We start from the raw sequence: 22,661 nt of genomic DNA on the forward strand, positions 1-22,661 counted from the left end.
AAAGAAGCTAAGGAAAGATGGAAAAATCTCCAAAAGGCATCAAATTACAGATTAGACATTCTTATGATATGTCAACAAAAGTTAGATTTTATTTCCATCATTTACACTTTCAAAATAACAGAAAACAAAAAAATGGTGTCTGCAAAAGTTTGGGCACCCTGCAGAATTTATAGAATGCACTGCCCCCTTTGCAAAGCTGAGACCTGCCAGTGTCATGGATTGTTCTCAATCATCATCTGGGAAGACCAAGTGATGTCAATCTCAAAGGTTTTTAAAGCCCAGACTCATCTGACCTTGCCCCAACAATCGGCACCATGGGTTCTTCTAAGCAGTTGTCTAGAAATCTGAAACTGAAAATAGTTGATGCTCACAAAGCTGGAGAAGGCTATAAGACGATAGCAAAATGTTTTCAGATGTCAATATCCTCTGTTCGGAATGTAATTAAGAAATGGCAGTCATCAGGAACAGTGGAAGTTAAAGCAAGATCTGGAAGACCAAGAAAAATATCAAACAGTACAGCTCGCAGGATTGTGAGAAAAACAATTCAAAACCCAGGTTTGACTGCACAATCCCTCCAGAAAGATCTGGCAGACACTGGAGTTGTGGTACACTATTCCACTATAAAGAGATACTTGTACAAATATGGTCTTCATGGAAGAGTCATCAGAAGAAAACCTCTTCTACGTCCTCACCACAAAAATCAGCATTTGAACTTTGCAATTGAACATATAGACAAGCCTGATGCATTTTGGAAACAAGTTCTGTGTACCGATGAGGTTAAAATTTAACTTTTTGGCCGGAATGAGCAAAGGTACATTTGGAGAAGAAGGGGAACAGAATTTCATGAAAAGAACCTCTGTCCAATTGTTAAGCATGGGGGTGGATCAATCATGCTTTGGGGTTGTATTGCAGCCAGTGGCACAGAGAAGGAAAAATGGATTCAATAACATTTCAGCAAATTTTGGATACTAACTTGATGCCATCTGTGAAAAAGCTGAAGTTAAAGAGAGGATGGCTTCTACAAATGGATAATGATCCTAAACACACCTCAAAATCCACGTGGGATTACATCAAGAGGCGTAAACTAAAGGTTTTGCCATGGCCTTCACAATCTCCTGACCTCAGCATAATCAAAAAATCTATGGATAGACCAAAAAGAGCAGTGCGTGTGTTACGCCTAGCGCTCCGGGTCCCCGCTCCTCCCCGGAGCGCTCACGGCGTCTTTCTCCCTGCAGCTCCCCGGTCAGTCCCGCTGACCGGGAGCGCTGCACTGTCATGGCCGTCGGGGATGCGTTTCGCACAGCGGGACGCGCCCGCTCGCGAATCGCATCCCAGGTCACTTACCCGTCCCGGTCCCCTGCTGTCATGTGCTGGCGCGCGCGGCTCCGCTCTCTAGGGCGCGCGCGCGCCAGCTCTCTGAGACTTAAAGGGCCAGTGCACCAATGATTGGTGCCTGGCCCAATTAGCTTAATTGGCTTCCACCTGCTCCCAGACTATATCTGATCTCCTCCCATGCACTCCCTTGCCGGATCTTGTTGCCTTGTGCCAGTGAAAGCGTTTTGTGTGTCCAAAGCCTGTGTACCAGAACTTCTGCTATCCACCCTGACTACGAACCTTGCCGCCTGCCCCCGACCTTCTGCTACGTCCGACCTTGCTTCTGTCTACTCCCTTGTACCGCGCCTATCTTCAGCAGCCAGAGAGGTTGAGCCGTTGCTAGTGGATACGACCTGGTCACTACCGCCGCAGCAAGACCATCCCGCTTTGCGGCGGGCTCTGGTGAAAACCAGTAGTGACTTAGAACCGGTCCACTAGCACGGTCCACGCCAATCCCTCTCTGGCACAGAGGATCCACCTCCTGCCAGCCGGCATCGTGACAGTAGATCCGGCCATGGATCCCGCTGAGGTCCCTCTGCCTTATATCTCTGATCTCACCACGGTGGTCGCCCAGCAATCCCGACAGATCGCCCATCTAACCCACCAGCTGTCGGAAGTGTCCACCATTGTGCAGCAACTTCAGTCGCAACTTCAGCAGCAATCATCTCCTCCGCCAGCTCCTGCACCCCTTCCGCAGCGAGTGGCCACTCCTAGCCTCCGCCTGTCCTTGCCGGACAAATTTAATGGGGACTCTAAGTTTTGCCATGGCTTCCTTTCACAATGTTCCCTGCACTTGGAGATGATGTCGGACCAGTTTCCTACTGAAAGGTCTAAGGTGGCTTTCGTAGTCAGCCTTCTGTCTGGAAAAGCCCTGTCATGGGCCACACCGCTCTGGGACCGCAATGACCCCGTCACTGCCTCTGTACACTCCTTCTTCTCGGAAATTCGAAGTGTCTTTGAGGAACCTGCCCGAGCTTCTTCTGCTGAGACTGCCCTGCTGAACCTGGTCCAGGGTAATTCTTCCGTTGGCGAGTACGCCATACAATTCCGTACTCTTGCTTCTGAACTTTCCTGGAATAATGAGGCCCTCTGCGCGACCTTTAAAAAAGGCCTATCCAGCAACATTAAAGATGTTCTGGCCGCACGAGAAACTCCTGCTAACCTGCATGAACTCATTCATCTAGCCACTCGCATTGACATGCGTTTTTCTGAGAGGCATCAAGAGCTCCGCCAGGAAAAAGACTTAGATCTCTGGACACCTCTCCCACAGTCTCCATTGCAATCTGCGCCTAGGCCTCCCGCCGAGGAGGCCATGCAAGTGGATCGGTCTCGCCTGACCCTGGAAGAGAGGAATCGCCGTAAGGAAGAGAATCTTTGTCTGTACTGTGCCAGTACCGAACATTTTTTGGTGGATTGCCCTATCCGTCCTCCACGTCTGGGAAACGCACGCTCGCACCCAGCTCTCGTGGGTGTGGCGTCTCTAGATGCTAAGTCGGCTTCTCCACGTCTCACGGTGCCTGTACGGATTTCGCCTTCAGCCAGCTCTTCCCTCTCAGCCGTGGCCTGCCTGGACTCTGGTGCCTCTGGGAATTTTATTCGGGAGTCCTTGGTGAATAAATTCCGCATCCCGGTGACCCGTCTTGTCAAGCCACTCCACATTTCCGCGGTCAATGGAGCCAGGTTGGATTGCACCGTGCGTTACCGCACGGAGCCCCTCCTAATGTGCATCGGAACTCATCACGAAAAAATTTAGTTTTTGGTCCTCTCCAATTGCACTTCCGAAATTCTCCTTGGACTACCCTGGCTTCAACACCATTCCCCAACCCTGGATTGGTCCACAGGGGAGATCAAGAGCTGGGGTACCTCTTGCTTCAAGGACTGCCTTAAACCGGTTCCCAGTACCCCCTGCCGTGACCCTGTGGTTCCTCCTGTATCCGGTCTCCCTAAGGTCGTTATGGACTCTGCCCGCCTTAAGAAGTGCCTCTCCCCCCCTCCCAGTCCAGTCAGGCAAACCTCGGTGCCTCCTCATGGCCCTCGTCCTGGTATCACACTGCCCCGTGCCAGGCCTCGCCCTCTGCCCTCCCTCCCCATTCCCACTCCTGCTGTACTGCCTGCCGTTGGGGAATCCCTCCATCCTTTCTCGGTGTCCTCATCCCAGGGGAGGCAGTCACCGGACAAAAAAAAGGGGAGACCTAAGGGGGGGGGTACTGTTACGCCTAGCGCTCCGGGTCCCCGCTCCTCCCCGGAGCGCTCACGGCGTCTTTCTCCCTGCAGCTCCCCGGTCAGTCCCGCTGACCGGGAGCGCTGCACTGTCATGGCCGTCGGGGATGCGATTCGCACAGCGGGACGTGCCCGCTCGCGAATCGCATCCCAGGTCACTTACCCGTCCCGGTCCCCTGCTGTCATGTGCTGGCGCGCGCGGCTCCGCTCTCTAGGGCGCGCGCGCGCCAGCTCTCTGAGACTTAAAGGGCCAGTGCACCAATGATTGGTGCCTGGCCCAATTAGCTTAATTGGCTTCCACCTGCTCCCAGACTATATCTGATCTCCTCCCATGCACTCCCTTGCCGGATCTTGTTGCCTTGTGCCAGTGAAAGCGTTTTGTGTGTCCAAAGCCTGTGTACCAGAACTTCTGCTATCCACCCTGACTACGAACCTTGCCGCCTGCCCCCGACCTTCTGCTACGTCCGACCTTGCTTCTGTCTACTCCCTTGTACCGCGCCTATCTTCAGCAGCCAGAGAGGTTGAGCCGTTGCTAGTGGATACGACCTGGTCACTACCGCCGCAGCAAGACCATCCCGCTTTGCGGCGGGCTCTGGTGAAAACCAGTAGTGACTTAGAACCGGTCCACTAGCACGGTCCACGCCAATCCCTCTCTGGCACAGAGGATCCACCTCCTGCCAGCCGGCATCGTGACAGCGTGACAGACAGCCCAGAAATCTCAAAGAACTGGAAGACTTTTGTAAGGAAGAATGGGCAAAGATACCTCAAACAAGAATTGAAAGACTCTTGGCTGGCTACAAAAAGCGTTTACAAGCTGTGATACTTGCCAAAGGGGGAAGTACAAGATATTAACTGTGCAGGGTGCCCAAACGTTTGCAGATGCCATTATTTTGTTTTCTGTTATTTTGAAAGTGTAAATGATGGGAATAAAATCTAACTTTTGTTGACATATTATAAGAATGTCTAATCTGTAATTTGATGCCTTTTGGAGATTTTTCCATCTTTCCTAGGCTTCTTTATGCACATTAATACAAATTTTTACCTGGGGTGCCCAAACTTTTGATCCCCACTGTATGAGTAGGAGGCCCATGGGAAGGAGGCTTTGCTTGTCCCTGTATGGCTCCATTGTTTTGAGAATAATCAAATTGGTGACAACCCCTATAGGAGCTATAAAGCCTGTTCTTTCTACTTCATGATATGATTGTGTAACATGCTAAAGGTACATGATGTGTATATTATAACTGGTGTGCTTGACTGTCATTGACATTATCTCTTTTGTGAGCTGTAAGTAATCTATTTTATCTCACTTAGCAGGATTTGAGAGGTGTATCACATTGTAAACAGCCAAAGGCCAACTCCAGCGCAATGAACATTATTTTAATTCATCTCAAGGACAACCCTAACGTGGAGAAAAATGTGAGAAATTGCAGAGAGAAGTTTGATGCTCTTTGAATCCTGGTCTATTCTTCAGTCTCTGCCTGTGTCCAGGGATCATCTATCTCTAGGCATCTGTCAATGGCAACCCAAAAAAAGCGCATTGTAAAAGAGTTGAATCCATACCTCACTTGTTATATCTGTAAAGGCTATCTTATCAAGCCAACCACGGTTACAGAGTGCCTGCACACATGTAAGTACGGAATTTTATCAGAGGTTTTCCTTGTGGAGCGGATTATTCTGTGTTTGAATAAACTCTTACGATGAGAGGCTAAAAATTCTTACTAAAATTCATAGTACTGTACCACATAGGTGAGGAAGTGTGGAATAGGCATAAAAAAGGTAAGTTGCCCCAGACAGATGGCGGCAGAGCTAGAATACTGGTCTGGGGATTCTTTCATTTACGCTAGAAGTGTTTGAGGCTGTGGTCTTTGCTTACAACCAGCAGTAAAGAAGTGACCTTAACATTTCACAAACTTTGTAGAACTATTTAAATCAAGATTTTATTATCGTTAATGGTAAAACCACACCCCAAAATGTATTATGACCCCTAAAATCATTTAGACCTTAGACCGCAGTTCAGAACCCTAAACTAATTTAGATCTCAGATTAAACCCCTTAAATCAGTCAGCCCATCTGTACACTATGAGCTGTAGACATGGGCTGAAAGGCTGGAATTCCACTTGTTTTTTTGTGTAGAAAAAACGCCAAGAAAAACGCCAGTTCTGCCTCAAGATTTTATTATCTTTAACAGTAAAACCACACCCCAAAATGTTTTATGACCCCTAAAATCATTTAGACCTTAGACCGCAGTTCAGAACCCTAAACTAATTTAGATCTCAGATTAAACCCCTTAAAAACGCCAAGAAAAACGCCAGTTCTGCCGCATGGCATTTTTTTGGCCAAAAAACGCTGCGGCCATATGTTAGCTGTAAATCAATGAGAAATCGCAAAATTCTTATTCCACTTGGTGTTTTTCACTTTGGCGTTTTTTTTAATCCTTTTGGCATTTTTTTACTCTTTTTTCTTGAGTTTTTTAAATCGTTGGTAATCGCAGCAAGTTGAGGCACTGGCGTTTTTTTTTCAAAATCGTGGCGTTTTTCTCCCATAGAAGTCTATGGGAGTGAAAAAAACACCAAGGAAAACGATATGTGGGTTTTAACTTGGCGTTTTTGCAGGCGGTTTTTATTCTTTTTTGGACTTTAGCGATCCAAAAAAGTGATGGAGATACCTTTTTTTAATAAAATTTCGTAGGCTACCATAATTTTTTTTTTTTTTAAAGATACTGTAGAGAAGGAAAAAATTGTATCTAACGAACTGTATCTTTTTTATAACAAAATTGTTATTACTTTTTAAACAGGGATCAATTTATGTGGGCGGGTGGGGACCTAAAAATGTAGCCGACAATAATAAAAAAAATGTCACTTTTTTCTTTATTTTTTATTTTTTTTAGGTAGTACTACTACTCCCAGCATGGAACACACTGTTCCATGATGGGAGTAGTAGTACCTGTACTAATTGACAGCTCGCCCGTTGCGATCCTCCTGTATAATGTATAGATGCAGCGGCCGCTCTTCTATGGTCCTCTGCACTGACGTATATATACAAATATTCATATTTCCCGCATAGAGTTGTGATTAGCCAGATGGTTCCAGCCAATCACAATTCTCTGTGGGATATATGAAAATGTGTATATATACGGCCGTGCAGGGGACCATAGAAGAGCGGCTGGCCGCATCTATACATTATACAGGAGGATCACAGCGGGTGTCAGTAGTGATACCCACTGTGATCTTTCCTTAACTGCAGGTACTATTACTCCCAACATGGAGTACACTCTGCTCCATGCTGGGAGCTGTAGTACCTGCATTAATACACAGATTGCATCATGTGTCAGAAATTACCCTCGCTGCGATCTGTCTATTAATGCAGGTACTACAGCTTCCAGCATGGGGCAGAGTGTGCTCCATGTTGGGAGTAGTAGTACTTGCAGGTAAGAACAGATCACAGCGGGTATCACTATTGACACCCGCTGCGAACCTCCTGTCTATAGCAGAGATGGAGCGGCTCTATACAGCGCTTGCATCCCTGCTCTGCACTATACTCCGGCCACTCACTCATTCATATTTTACTCAGAGCTGTGATTGGCTGCAACCATCCGGCCAATCACAGCTCTGGGCGGAAAATATGAATGATGTTCTATTCACATCACTGGCTGGCCCGGAGTATAGTATAGTGGAGAGATGTGAGCGATGTATAGAGCCGCTCCATCTCTGCTATATTATGTACTGACACCCGGGGCGATGTGTCTATAGTACAGGTACTACTACTCCCATCATGGAACAGTGTGTTCCATGCTGGGAGTAGTAGTACTACCTAAAAAATGTTTTTAAAAAAATAGAGAAAAAAAAAAAGAAACAAACACACTTTATTAAAAAATAATAAACATTTTGTTATAAAATATATACATTTCATTTAATAAATTTTTTTCCATCACTGCTGCATCCTTTTTTTTTTTTTTTTTTTGGTACCCAACAAATTTTGGGTACCAAAAAAAACTGCCAAGGAAGCACAAAAAAACAAGTGGAATCCAAGCCTTAAAGGGGTTATCCAGGAAAAAACTTTTTTTTATCTATCAACTGGTCCCAGAAAGTTAAACAGATTTGTAAATTACTTCTATTAAAAAATCTTAATCCTTTCAGTACTTATGAGCTTCTGAAGTTAAGGTTGTTCTTTTCTCTCTAAGTGCTCTCTGATGACACATGTCTCGGGAACCGCCCAGTTTAGAAGAGGTTTGCTATGGGGATTTGCTTCTAAACCAGGCGGTTCCCAAGACACGTGTCATCAGAGAGCACTTAGAAAGAAAAGAACAACCTTTACTTCAGAAGCTCATAAGTACTGAAAAGATTAAGATTTTTTAATAGAAGTAATTTACAAATCTGTTTAACTTTCTGGAGCCAGTTGATGTATAAAAAAAAAGTATTTTCCAAGATAACCTCTTTAATTGTGCCATAACATGAACTTTTCCCTTTTTTAACCCCTTAAGGACACATGACGTACTGGAACGTCATGTGTCCACTCCCGATCTATAACGCGAGGCCACAGCGTGACCCCGCGTCATAGCGGGTCGGGCCCGGCCTCTAACAATGGCCGGGACCCGTGGCTAATAGCGCGCAGCATTGATCGCTGTGCCGCGCGCTATTAACCCTTTAGACGCGGCGTTCAAAGTTGAACGCCGCGTCTAAAGTGAAACTGAAAGAATGCCGGTTAGCTCAGTGGGCTGTTCGGGATAGCCGCGGCGAAATCGCGGCATCCTGAACAGCTTACAGGACAGCGGGAGGGCCCCTACCTGCCTCCTCTCTGTCCGATCGCCGAATGACTGCTCAGTGCCTGAGATCCAGGCATGAGCAGTCAAGCGGCAGAATCATCGATCACTGGTTTCTTATGAGAAACAAGTGATCAATGATAAAGATCAGTGTGTGCAGTGTTATAGGTCCCTATGGGAGCTATAACACTGACAAAAAAAGTGGGGAAAAAAAAGTGAATAAAGATCATTTAACCCCTCCCCTATTAAAAGTTTGAATCACCCCCCTTTTCCCATAAAAAAAAACAGTGTAAATAAAAATAAACATATATGGTATCGCCACGTGCGGAAATGTCCGAATTATAAAAATATATCATTAATTAAACCGCACGGTCAATGACGTGCGCGCAAAAAAATTCCAAAGTCCAAAATAGTGCATTTTTGGTCACTTTTTATATCATGAAAAAATGAATAAAAAGCGATAAATAAGTCCTATTAATGCAAAAATGGTACCGTTAAAAACTTCAGATCACGGTGCAAAAAATGAGCCCTCATACCGCCCCACACACGGAAAAATAAAAAAGTTATAGGGGTCAGAAATTACAATTTTAAACGTATTAATTTTCCTGCATGAAGTTATGATTTTTTTCTAGAAGTACGACAAAATCAAACCTATATAAGTAGGGTATCATTTTAACCGTATGGACCTACAGAATAAATATCAGGTGTCATTTTTACCGAAAAATTTACTACGTAGAAACGGAAGCCCCCAAAAGTTACAAAACTGCGTTTTTTTCAATTTTGTCTCACAATGATTTTTTTTTCCCATTTCACCGTAGATTTTTGGGCATAATGACTGACGTCATTACAAAGTAGAATTGGTGGCGCAAAAAATAAGCCATAATATGGATTTTTAGGTGCAAAATTGAAAGAGTTATGATTTTTTAAAGGCAAGGAGCAAAAAACGAAAATGCAAAAACGGAAAAACCCCCGGTCCTTAAGGGGTTAAAGATGAGGGTCTTTGCAAAAATCATAAAATAAGGGGTTGAACTGTGAGTGCGGTGGGGCAGAGCTGCTGAAGTTCCCTTTCAGCAAATTAAATCTTAATTTAGTATTTGTGCAAAGGCCTCAGAATCACATTAAAGGAAAACTGTCAGCTTGCTCCCCCTGCACTAAACAAACAATTACATTGATGTGATCTAAGGTGATACAAGGTGCTCAACCCCAAGTGCAGTTGTGCACCTACGTTGGAGTGGAGGACCTGCACCTATGGATCACAACGTGGTTTCACTACTGTGGTAGATGTACACAATGACATTAGCTAACCCTCAAAACTGATGTAAAACTGAGACATTAGCCAGTATATCATTACATGAAGGACACACTTGAGCCCGCACACCAACGCCAAGGTTTCTCAGATGGTGCGGGACCTATCCGCTAACCTACCTGGCCAGATAAATAAAACCAGGAACCAAAATACGGCAGCCATAGGTCCGACCTGCAGATTGCTCCTCAGTCACCTCCAGTGTGGACTAGGCACACATACAATGGGAGGGAGTAGACAAGCTACAAGCCCCACCCTGGTTGGTTCATTTATAGCAGGCCTCACAGGTGAAACCCTAATGCTACCCAGCAAGATAAAGGGGTGCATTAGTATAAGCCTTAAGCAAAGACATATCGGCTTATATTTGCATGAACATGGTTATAGCAGGATACTCAACCCCAAGTGCAGTTGTGCACCTTTGCTGGGGTGGAGGTCCTGCACTTGTACACCGTTGCTAAGGGCGATCCCCAGCAAAAATTGCATAAAATGGAGGATGCCTGCAGACGGTCACAAGTACCACAGTGGCATCCTGACACCAGATAAATGTGTATGTGGATGCGTTAAACATGACTGACTTTAAACAAACAATTACATTGACGTGATCTAAGGTGATACAAGGTGCTCAACCCCAAGTGCTATTGTGCACCTACGTTGGAGTGGAGGACCTGCACCTATGGATCACAATATGGTTTCATTACTGTGGTTAATGTAGCAGTACTGGCTGGTAGTGCGGGGGATGCTGATCAGTTTGATGCATACCAAGCCCGGATCCACCGCGCCGTTCGCCCCTTATCTTCTTTCTTCTTGATATGCAAATTAGCTGCTAGCTGGCATGGGCGGGGTTACTGCCTTCATCTGGCACTGTGATGTAACCGCCGCCTGGCCTGCAGCACCGCCCGGCTTATGAATATTCATGTTCTCCCTCATCATCTCCCTCTCCTCCCTGCTGATTTCAGGACTCCACTGCGCTGAAGCGGCTTTCGGGTGTAGACAGGAAGCCAGCATATGCTGATCAAACTGATCAGCGTCCCCCGCACTACCAGCCAGTACCTCTGGGGGGGGGGGGGGGGGAAGCAAGCTGACAGTTTTCCTTCAAATCATTCAGACCCCAATCTAACCCCTACAAATAATTCAGACTTTACATAAAATATCTGAAATTATTTCATACCCTAGATCAGATCCCTAAAATGAATTACTGTATTTACTTGAGTATAAGCCGAGTCTAATATAAACCGAGAGCTAATTGCACCACAAAAAACGGGGAAAACTTATTGACTCGAGTATAAGCCTAGGGTGGGAAATGCAGCAGATACTGGTAAATAGTTTTGCAACAGCTGGAGGCACCACAGTCAGGAAATACTGAGATATAATAGATATGAGATAGATAGATATTAGATAGATAATAGATAGAGCAGTGTTTCCCAACCTGGGTGCCTCAAGCTGTTGCAAAACTACAACTCCCAGCATGCCCGGAAAACCAAAGGCATGCTGGGAGTTGTAGTTTTACAACAGCTGGAGGCACCCTGGTCAGGAAACATTGAGAAAATGCCAATTTATCCTCCGGAAAGTTATCTATTGGATAGGCGGCTTCAGCGGTGGGCAGGGGAAGTCTTCTTGTTCCCTGTGGCATGGGCGGGTGTCTGAGTCCGTGGTGGAGCGGGAAGCAAAGCACCTGCCTGCTCCACCAAAAGGGCTGCAGCCTGCAAGCATAGGAGCGTGGGGGGAGGAGCGTCCCTCTTTGCTCTCCTCCCAGAGAGGCATTTGTGGCCGTGGCCCCTGCACTGTCATTAAAGGGCCGGAGGTTAAATAAAAAGAAAACTGTTCTGCAGTAGAAGGCCCCCTCGCAGGCTTGAGTGCCCCACTGTCAGTTCAGCCCTTCTGTACAGGGGAGGCCCGGGCCCCTTACTCTGGTACTACTCAAGTATATAGGGTAGTACATCAGATCTGACTTCAAAAATTCATATTCCAGACTGGCCCCTGAAATTATGTTAGAATTATATGTACGGTTATCAGGTCCTCTTACTTTCTATGCTGGCCGGCTTTAGGTCCTTGTGACCCAATCCCCAGCAGTGGTACAGTGCATGACGTTAGACCTGTCATCATTGAGGCATTGGAGGAGGTACTGCCTGTCTCCAGTACATCTATGGAGGCAGGTCTGTGTGAACTGTTGGTGTCCCTCATCCAGATTCAGACCATTGTAAGGACTGGTGCAAAAGACATACCAGAGGTCAGAAAATGGAATAGCCTCTCTAGGCAGGTGGTGGCAGAGCTGACATACCAGTTGAAGGATTCTTGAGTCTAGGATCAATAAACTAGTTCTTGGATGTTTACAATGAGTGTTTGGAGGGTTTGACATTAAAACACTTTAGGAACCAGCAGAATCTCTGTCTGTGTCTCTTTCACTGCACTCTTCTTTCTCCCTCCTTACCCCTCACCTCTCTCTCTATTCACATCTGTGGGCAGCTTATAGCCTAATTCCTCAGAGAGTAGATAATGGAAGAATTTAGCTGTGGAGAGTGAAAGATCAGTGCAGGAGGCATAGTGGTTTGGAGAAAAGGAGAAGTGGTTAGTTTATAGAAAAAGAGGCATTTTTTATCTTCTATTAAATTGTTTGTAAGGACAATGTTCATTTAAATTATACCTGCCAATAAAAAAAATTTGGCATGTCCTAGGGACATGTGAAAGGTTTTTATCTGTCGGATCTAAGTATTTAGACCGCTGACAGATCATGAGAACGAGCCGAGAAAAATGCGTGGCTGCTTGCTTTATTCCCTGTTGTGTGCTCATAAGACCAGGATGGCCCCATAGACTTACATGTCTTTCCTGATCACGTGACACAGAGCCATTAGAGAGTGTGCACATCCCTTGGCTCATGACCGGTCACATTCTGAAATATCAAAGTGCCCTTTATTTTCATGACAGTACATGTTTAAAATGTTTACTTGAAGTGCATAATCATGTATAATGACTTTGTATTTGATATACTATTGGACTTACCTTTTATTTTAATTTTTTTTTCACAAGTTTGCAAGAGTTGTATTGTCCAGCACTTCGAAGAAAGCAATGATTGCCCAAAATGCGGAATTCAAGTTCATGAAACGAATCCTTTAGAAATGCTAAGGTATGGAGCTATGTATTCTACATCTGCAGCATGTACAGAGATCTGTGGTATAGAAAAAGTGTTGACCACATTCAACAATAAAGGGAGAAAGGCTATAGACACTTTTTGGAAAGCATTTTTAATTCTTGATTTGGACTCCTTATGGTGCAAACACATTTTCTGCAGGTCCTTATTAGAAATGTTGCTTAGTTTTGCCTCTACAGCCTCTGCAGCTTGAGCTCTTCTTTTTCTCTATACTCATACACATCCTAAATGATTCGCCTCTTTAAACTGCCCTTAAACTGCCTCTTTAAACTTTCTTCATCCTGTGTGAGCTGTCCTTCAAGCTTTCTGTCCCTTGTCCACTCTTTGAACTGGTCTGTAACCCCTCCCCCCCCCATGCTGCTATCTCTAACACTGAGAGAGCAGAAAGTCCGCTTGATGGATTTATCCTATATTTCTCTAAGTAGCAACTAAATTATCAAAAATTTCAGCAATCAAAAAATATCAGTACTAAAGGTCTCATAATGAGTTAATGGAGTGGCATCACACCCATTCATCCACCGCTTAATTCACATTATGAGAGATTTTCCTTTTAGTGATTGTTGGGGGTTCCACCAATTGGGCCCCCACCAATCAAATGCCTAATATCTATCCTGTGGATAAGTGATAAATTGTCCACAGACAGCTTATCCCCTATCCAAACCGTCACACCTCCTCCCATAGACGTGAATGGAGGGGGCATGGCGTGATGTCATGAGGAGGCGTGGCATGATGTCACGTCTCCGGCCACCCAAACCCAGCGTTCTTACCATACTTTTTAGAATGCCAGGTGCGGCATTGTATCTGCACGGAGATCCCGGGGGTCCCAGCAGCTGGACCCCTGTGATCAGACATCTTTGGATAGGGATAAGATGTCTGTGGGCAGAGTGCCCCTTTAAAGGATTATGCTTTACACTTTGCCAGAAAGCTTTACTACTTAGTGCACAGTTCTCTACATCAATACTGCGTATTGATGTAGTCAGCATTTCCCTGAAACTAAGCTGACTTCAATAAAACTTACTTGAAAATAAATGTGTGACTCAAATAAAAAAGTAATACATTGGGTTTCCTTTTTCCTTTTCTAGATTAGACAATACTCTTGAAGAGATCATATTTAAACTGGTACCAGGTCTACGAGAAGGTATTTTTCCTTTTTTTATTTGCTTTGCCTTTTGAAAATAGACAAATACAGAAAAAAATACTAATGCTAATACTACATGCTAATACGGATACAAAATGAAAGTTGTGAGCTATGCTACAAGACTGCATTTCTTCTTCATGAACTTCAAGGCTTTGTTCACACCTTTGTTCACCCTCTGTTGGAGGTCAGATCAAGCCTTCCAGTGTTTCTGAAGCAAAAATAGTTAAGTCTACTGCCCCACGTTCTTGCTGTCAAAATACCAAAACACTAACAGACCCTATTTGGGTCACTTGGGTCTATTGGTGAGAATTGTAGCCCATTGTCACACTAACATGACTTTTTAAATAAAAACAAAGATCCCTAAAGGGGTACTCCCATTTGTGAAGTGAAGCCACATCTAGGACCCATTCTTAAGTCTAGAATTCTGTGTTACTGTCCCCCTTTTGCCTTGTTGTGGAAGTCAGGGGTGATCAGGATTCCATAAGCAGCCATGCAGGCTATTTTATGGAGTTTCTGAAACTCTCATGGATGTTAATGGGAGTTATAGATTCCAGCTGCAACTAGGTTGGAGGGAGCTGGGGACATCTTGTTCTAAAGATGGAGTACGATATGCCATGTATGAGATGGGAATACCCCTTTAAATTGTACAATATGTCCTGACCTGTTTAACTACATTGTTTTTTTATATTGCTGTATATAGAAGAAGAGCAGCGAGAAACGGACTTCTGGAGGAGGAAAAGACCTCAAGAGAATGGAGCAGGTATTTTTATATCTAATATTTTAGCAAGTTTTAAGTCTTATAGTTTATTGTAAATGCCTCATTAACTTACATTTAAAGAGTTTATTAGCAATACTGTCAGCTTTTCAGTCTGTAGTAAGCTAAACTATATTACTAGTAAAATAATCTATTACTTGTAATATTTAGTATTTAGCAATTATGTATTGATACAGTGTAAGACATAGATGTTTCTCCATGTGACATTATTTAATTTTCTTGCATCTGTTTAGAATGACATAAAAAAAAGCTAATAATGTGGGAAAGGTAAATTCCGTATAACTAATAGCAGAAGTAATGGCTTATATTCGGTAGTTTCGGAAACGTTCACTTCCTGAAGTGAATGCTGAACAAGTCCTGTGCATTGTATTATCGAATGTGCACTAGGAAGCCAGGGTTTCCTGATGAATGACTTTCATTTTCTTTATTCACTCTTAGTCCTATAATATATTATGACAAACAGAGCATACCTCAAGAAGAATGCTTATCTTATGTGTAACAGATACATGCGTCATTGTTTCCCGCAGCATTAGTTCTCATCTGATGTACTGATGGTAGGGAAGATAAATGTAAGAATGAATGTCTGCCCTTAAACACCATTGTGTTTTTTTTTCCGTTTTTTTTACCTAAAATAGACCATAAAGGGGTACTCCGCTGCTCAGCCTTTGGAACAAAAGGCAGGGTGTGACGTCATGAGGGGCGGGGCTATGATGTCATGAGCTCCCGACGCAGATTCAGTACAACAGACCAAAATAGCTAGTTCTGCCAGGAGTACAGATATTCTAAATTCCCTACTGGGATTATCTCCATAAGATGTGGTTGAGGAGCACACCCGGAGGAAGGCCATTTTGGATTTGGTATTCCCAAATGGGGATTTGGTATATGATGTTACTGTAGGCAAAATCTTGGGATCTAGTGATCACCAGTTAGTGTGGTTTAATATAAGAACAGTGAAGGAGTCACACCACACAAAAACAAAAGTTTTAGATTTTAGAAAAACTGACTGTTTTAAAATTAGATTAGTCATAACTGAGTCCCTATAAGACTGGAACAAATTACATGGAGTCCAGGAGAAATGGGACTACTTAAAAAAAATGCATTATTGAAAGCAACAGAAAATTGCATTAACCCCTTAACGACCAAGGACGTATATTTACGTTCTTGGCCGGCTCCCGCGACCCCGTGTCATATCGGGTCGGTCCCGGCATGTATGCGATCGCGGTGCCGTGCGCTATTTACCCTTTAGACGCGGCGTTCACAGTTGAACGCTGCGTCTACAACGAAAGTGAAAGCTGCCCGGCTGCTCAGCGGGACTGATCGGGACTACCGCAGTGAAAATGCGGTGTACCGATCAGCTGGGACACGAGCGGAGGTCCTCTTACCTGCCTCCGGCGTGTCCCCTCGGCGATTGATTGCTCCAAGCCTGAGATTCAGGCTTGAGCAATCGACCGCCGATAACGCTGATCATTGCAAAGCTATGACTTTGCAGTGAACAGTGCTGGCAATCAGTGGGTGCAGTGTTATAGGTCCCTATGCAAAAAAAAAAAGTGTAAAAAAAAGTTAATAAATGCGATTTAACCCTTTTCTTAATAAAAGTTCAAATCACCCCCCTTTTCCCATAAAAAAACACACCATGCAAATAAAAAGAAATATAAACATATGTGGTATCGCCACATGCGTAAATGTTCGAACTATAAAAATATATCATTAATTAAACCGTGCGGTCAATGGCGTACACGCACAAAAATTCTAAAGTCCAAAATAACGTATTTTTGGTCGCTTTTTATATCATGATGAAAAAATAAATAAAATGCAATCAAAAAGTCTGATCAATACAAAAATGGTTCCTCTAAAAACTTCAGATCATGGTGCAAAAAATGAGCCCTCATACCGTCCCATATGCGGAAAAATAAAAAAGTTATAGGGGTCAGAAGATGACAATTTTAAACGTATACATTTTTCTGCATGTGGTTATGATTTTTTACAGAAGTACAACAAAATCAAACCTATATAAGTAGGGTATCATTTTAATTGTATGGACCTACAGAATAAAGATAAGGTGTCATTTTTACCGAAAAAATGTACTGCGTAGAAACGGAAGCCCCCAAAAGTTACAAAATGGCGTTTTTTCTTCAATTTCGTCGCACAATGATTTTTTTTCCGTTTCTCCATAGATTTTTGGGTAAAATGACTGATGTCACTGCAAAGTAGAATTGGTGGTGCACAAAATAAGCCATCATATGGATTTTTAGGTGCAAAATTGAAAGGGTTATGATTTTTAAAAGGTGAGGAGGAAAAAACGAAAGTGCAAAAATGGAAAAACCCGTGGTCCTTAAGGGGTTAAACTTGTCAGTAAAAGCAGAAAAAGGAAGAGACCACTATGGAACACTGTGGCCAAAACCATAAAAAACAAAAAGCTACCAAGAGCAATGAAGATAGGGAAATCTACAAGATTAGGCAGAAAGAGGCCAAGCAAGTTATAAGAATTTCTAAAGTGCAGGCAGAAGAAAAACTAGCTCAGTCTGTGCAAAAAGGGGATAAGACATTCTTCAGATATATAAATAAATAAAGGAAATTAAAACAAGGAATAACTAAATTAAAAACAAAGGAAGGAAGGTATGTAGAAGAGAATAAAGGGCTAGCCGACTGCCTTAATGAATACTTCTGTTCAGTTTTTACAGAACAAGAAGAAGGAAAAGGACCTCCATTAGGGAAGAAGACTAGTGAATTGTTTGATGCATGTGTCTTTACAGAGGAAGAGGTTTTACGTTTGCTGTCTAAAGTTAAGACAAATAAGTCACAGGGGCCTGATGAGATACACCCAAAATTATAAAAATAGCTTAGTGGTGAGCTAGCAAAACCGTTAACAGATTTACTTAATCGATCGCTGGTAACAGGAGTCGTCCCGGAAGATTGGAAATTAGCAAATGTTATGGCCATTCACAAGAAAGGTAGTAGGGAGGAATCAAGCAACTATAGGCCAGTAAGTCTGACATCAATAGTGGGGAAATTAATGGAAACCCAACTAAAGGATAGAATTGTGGAACATCTAAAATCCCATGGATTGAAAAATGGAAAAAAAATTAGTTTACTTCAGGGAGATCATGTCAAACAAATCATTGATTTTTTTTTTATTGGGTGACTAAAATAATAGATGGCTGAGGGGCAGTAGACATTGCATAACTAGATTTTAGTAAGGCTCCCATAGACTTAACAAGCTCCCGACGCCAGCTCCAGCATTCAGAGCAGTTTGTTCCAAACACTGAGCAGCAGAGAACCCCTTAAACTTTTCTGACAAAACATGGAAAAAAATGTTTTGTTGCCAGATTTGTTACTACAGGAGCTATCTAATGGGTGTGACAAAAAAAACCTCTTCATTGTAGACAGGATTAAAATTGTTTATTTGGGCTGATAATTTTCTAACTCCTATAACGCATTAAAAAAGTAGGAGGAGAATATGTAAATTAAGAAAAAAATTATCTGATTCGTCTCACGAAGACAGATGAACTCCTGTCCCTATGCACCACTACTTGCTGAGGACCTTCCTCTTCTAGCATGACTCTATCCTTAAAGGGGTAGGTTATCTGGTGGAAGGGGGGGGGGGGGGGGAATTTAGAAGAATGCTCATTCTACTTAATATAAAAGTAAACTTTTACTTACCTCCATCACTCCTGCAGTGCCTAGAACAGGGCAACATAAGCACTGTAGGAGGGCTGGAGTAAAGTAAAGGTTTATTATATAAAGTAGAATGGGCATTCTTCTCAACCTCCCGCCGGATAACACTTTATATGCGAATGTCTATGATGAGACAATCCCTGCAAATAAGACATCTACCCGTTTTCTGCTGTCTTGTGAACAGGGTGTTTATGTTATCCTGAAAATATTTTCATATGTCTAAGTAAAACATTGAAAGTGTCAGAAAAGCCTTCTAAGAAATAACAGCAGCTGTTTAGTAGGTGGACTTGGTGCCATGTTAATATGGAAACAACTAAAAACATTCTGCTTCCAAATATGTGAAATATTCATTTATTAAATAATGTTTCACTTTACTGTTTTATAGCTGCAGTATATAACGACATTAATGCTTAACCGGCAATTTTCCATGTACATAAGGATAAAAGCCTTAAGTTAGTTATTAGTTTATTTGTTTTCCTGACATTTAATGGTAGGAACAATGGTCCATCATGGCTCATAGGAATAGTGTAGTGTGCAGTAATGCAGCAATGATAGATGCCCCAATGTAACCCTGACAGACCCTACTAAAGTCCATGGGGGAGATTTATCAAAACCTCTTCTAGAATAAAGATTGCCCAGTTGCCCATAGCAACCAATCAGATCGCTTCTTTCATTTTTGAAAAGCAGATCGGCAAAAAGGCAAAAAATGGATGCGAAGTTGTAACACCAGATTTACGGTATCATGGACATAAAAGCAATTTATTGTTAGCAGCACATATCTACGCGTTTCAGGCCTCAGCTGGGCCCTTCCTTAGGATAAGTGCATATTAAGAGACATACAAACCACAGTGCTATATATACACAACAAAAGGAAGGACTTCTTGTCCTTGTAAAAGGTTAAGAAAAATTTAGTATTCATGAAGGTCAGTTATGTTAATTACATAGGTGGATAAACCCATATTGCTCTCCATAATTGGTACACTCTTAAAAAACCTTTGTAAAAACTCATTGTCTCGTTAATATAAAACATGACAAGGACCCTGTGGAGATATATTCCTATTATAACCAATAAACCATATAGGTGGTAACTAACCTAGTATCATTAGTGTCTTGTCTGCCGTTGCGATCCTATTAGTCCGTCATTGGCCAGGAGACAGGAAAGTGTTAGCATAGCGTAACGGACTTCTCCCGAGTGTTAGACATGGGAGATAGCATTCCCCGCTTGTAGCGGAGTTTAGAAGGGGCGGAGCTATCTGTCCAGATTCAGTAACCTTTGTTGTCAGGCTGACAGCGCCGTCCGGAACCGTCAGTATGGGTAGATTATACTGTGGGAAAAAGGAATGCATTCTGATGCTCAGGGTGCAGAGCGGGGTATGAATGGGACTGAGTCATCTGTCCGGACTCTGCAAGCAGTGCTTGGTCCGTGCCAGGAGAGCTCCGGTTATGTGCCCATTCAGATTAAGGTGTAGCGCTCCAGGTGTCAAGCGGAGTTTAAGATGGGTGGGACTAGTGTTATGAACCTGTGATTTGTAGATAAGGATAGTAAACGGTGTCAGTGTAATCAACCATTTCATGGAGTTGAGGGATATGGCTAATGGCAGATACCTTGAATTGGGCTTAATTATCCTGAGGAAAGGCCCAGCGTAGATGTGCTGCTAGATGAAACGCGTGGATGTGCTGCTAACAATAAATTGCTTTTATGTTCATGATACCATAAATCTGGTGTTTTAACTTCGCACTGGGATCAGCACTACAAGTTCAATTTTTGGCCTTTTTGCCGCTCTGCTGACATTTTACCGACCCTGCTATTACAGTAATCGGGAAGAACAAAGCTGCAGATTACTGATTGTGAGCATTCAGATGTTGTGCTCTCAGCGCAACTCTGCAGGGTAAGTGTACTTATTCTGCTGTTCGTGATAACTTCTATTGCTAACTTCACTAGGGGCAAGGGTCTCCTCTCTTTATTCTCTTTTCTATATTTCATTTTTGAAAAGGCCTCTGAAAAAGTGATCTGATTGGTTGCTATGGGAAACTCAGCAACTTTTCCTCTGTACGAGTTTTAATAAATCTCCCCCATTAGTCTATCTGTCACAGTTTTTATCCATCAGGTGGCAAGATATCATGGTGTATTGGTTTCCTTTAGTTTGGGTATAACTCCTGAGCTTTGTTTTATTTAGCACCAGTTCACTTCTGATGGCTGTATGTATTGTTTAACACAGATGGGCTTCCAAATAAAAGGCTTAAGGATGATGAGGAGGAAAATGACGAAAACCAAGACTACCACAGAAGCGACCCACAGATTGCCATCTGTCTGGATTGCCTACGAAGTAATGGGCAGTCGGGTGACAATGTACTAAAGGTACGCCTTGATTATTTTGGATGTAGTAAATATAGTTGGAACTCTGGTTTGCTCTGGTTCAAAGTGAGGGGTGGATCTCTTGTTGAATAACACAAAATAACCATGATACTCTCCACTGAAAAATGATGCTGAAGCTTTCTACAGAATAACAGTGTATAATAATGTGTAAAAATCATATATCCCATTCAGCCATAAATTGCATAGCTGAAGAACAAAGCTGCGAGCCAAAGTTTTGCTCTATCCCAGACTGTGATCACGTCCTTGAAAAATAAATAACAAGACTTTTACAATCTGTAATTCCATTGCTCATACAGATTGATGCAGTACATATGTAGTGCTCTAATCCATAAGTTTGGCACTCTGTTGATACAGCCAGCCATAGGCAGGCTGCATCAGTAACAGTGTTCTGGCAGCCACAGAGGCCTAGCAAAGGCTTCAGGCTGCCATGACAACTGATCAGCTCTCCGCGATCGCATTGCAGTGAAATGATCTGAACCACTGCACCACCAGTTGCATGCACTAAGGCCATTTAAATGCCCCTGTCAGCTTTGACAGTAGCATATAAATGGTTAAATCAATTTCAATAGACATCGCTATACCCCTCACAGCCCCATGGTGAAAATAAACATCATGAATTGGTAAAGGGAATTGGTCAAGAGTTTCATGTTGCCTAAACGGCAGACAGCATGGAGCAGACATTTCAACTGAGTGTTTTATTCTGAAATAACTTTCAGAGAAATCATAGCTATATAACTAGCCAAGAATGGGGTAACCAGTCATCTGGGCAGTCCCAGATGGACTATCATTTGCCCTCTGGGCTTGAGTGACAGGTCTCTCCCTTAGGTTGTAAAGGGAAAGATCTATCAAGTTCAGTAGAATGGGAACAGCCACCTGGGTCTGCTCAGATGACTAGTAATTCTGAAGAATAAATCACAGAACCTGGCACTGTTTAATGCTTTCTATGATTTGGGTATCATGAAACTCCTGACAGGATCCCATTAATGATCACGTTCATCATGTCATTCCAGCTATACAGTTTAATGGTTTATGTTTGTACTTGCAGGGATTGATGAAGAAATTCATCCGCTGCTCAACACGCATAACAGTCGGGACTATAAAAAAGTTTTTAAGCTTAAAATTAAAACTACCAAGTACATATGAGGTAAGAAGGTTGACATTGTTCGGGAAAATGTAAGGTTTGTTCACATAAAGCATTAGTGGTGTAGAACAAAGCCACCTCATGACCTAAAGTAGGAGTTGGAAAATTTCTTGAAAATCTTTCTTTAAGAAGAACTACACATGGTATTATGGCCAAACTGCAAACATTTCGAGACAGATTACAATTCTAGGTGTGAACCTGAGATTTAATATATAACAGTCACCAGTTTACATCGATCGTGGTCTTGTGCTTGATTGTTAGATATAGCTGAGTGCCGCGCGCTTCACTCTCCAGCTTGGCTGTCAGTACAGAAGACAATAATTATGGAGACCTTCTGCAATCAGAAAGAGGGAGTGTTGAGCTGGGGAGTGAAGCGCACAGCCGTGTGCTTCACCCGGTAATATCTTGTAATCGGTGTGGCTCTCAATACTGAGACCCCCACTAATCTAACCTTTTTCACATGTCTGTGCAACATGTCACATTAAAAATACAGGTCAATCTTTGGGGGGCATGTTATGGAGCTGAGCAAAATGATATATATGTTTGTGGGAATAGTTTCAGGATATGGGTTTATTCACATCTATGCCACAGCAGCGCCTATTGATAGGATTCAGATTATTGGGCAGACTAGATGGGCCAAATGGTTCTTTTCTGCCGACACTTTCTATGTTTCTACATTTAAACAGTAACTAAACATATGTCGTGGTATACCCATAGACTTCCATTATGTAAATGTTGCCAAACGTATGTCAGT

At 43.0% G+C, this 22,661-nt stretch overlaps 1 protein-coding gene across 8 annotated transcripts in view; it reads left to right on the forward strand.

The window, feature by feature from the left end:
- PCGF5 (polycomb group ring finger 5) overlaps positions 1-22,661 on the forward strand; it is a 148,490-nt gene that overhangs the window by 98,189 nt on the left and 27,640 nt on the right. For 5 of the 8 annotated variants that reach the window (XM_056530206.1, XM_056530207.1, XM_056530209.1 and 2 more), the window contains 6 exons: positions 4,909-5,221; positions 12,681-12,777; positions 13,884-13,939; positions 14,640-14,699; positions 20,609-20,748; positions 21,812-21,910. In XM_056530206.1, the coding sequence (XP_056386181.1) occupies positions 5,110-5,221; positions 12,681-12,777; positions 13,884-13,939; positions 14,640-14,699; positions 20,609-20,748; positions 21,812-21,910 (564 nt within the window). In that variant the 5' untranslated portion in view covers positions 4,909-5,109. Of the gene's footprint in view, positions 1-4,905; positions 5,222-12,680; positions 12,778-13,883; positions 13,940-14,639; positions 14,700-20,608; positions 20,749-21,811; positions 21,911-22,661 lie in introns of all 8 variants that reach the window. The other 3 variants (XM_056530205.1, XM_056530212.1, XM_056530210.1) reach the window with 1 other exon arrangement.

The sequence above is a fragment of the Hyla sarda genome, chromosome 7, assembly GCF_029499605.1.
Source record: "Hyla sarda isolate aHylSar1 chromosome 7, aHylSar1.hap1, whole genome shotgun sequence".
NCBI lineage: Eukaryota > Metazoa > Chordata > Amphibia > Anura > Hylidae > Hyla > Hyla sarda.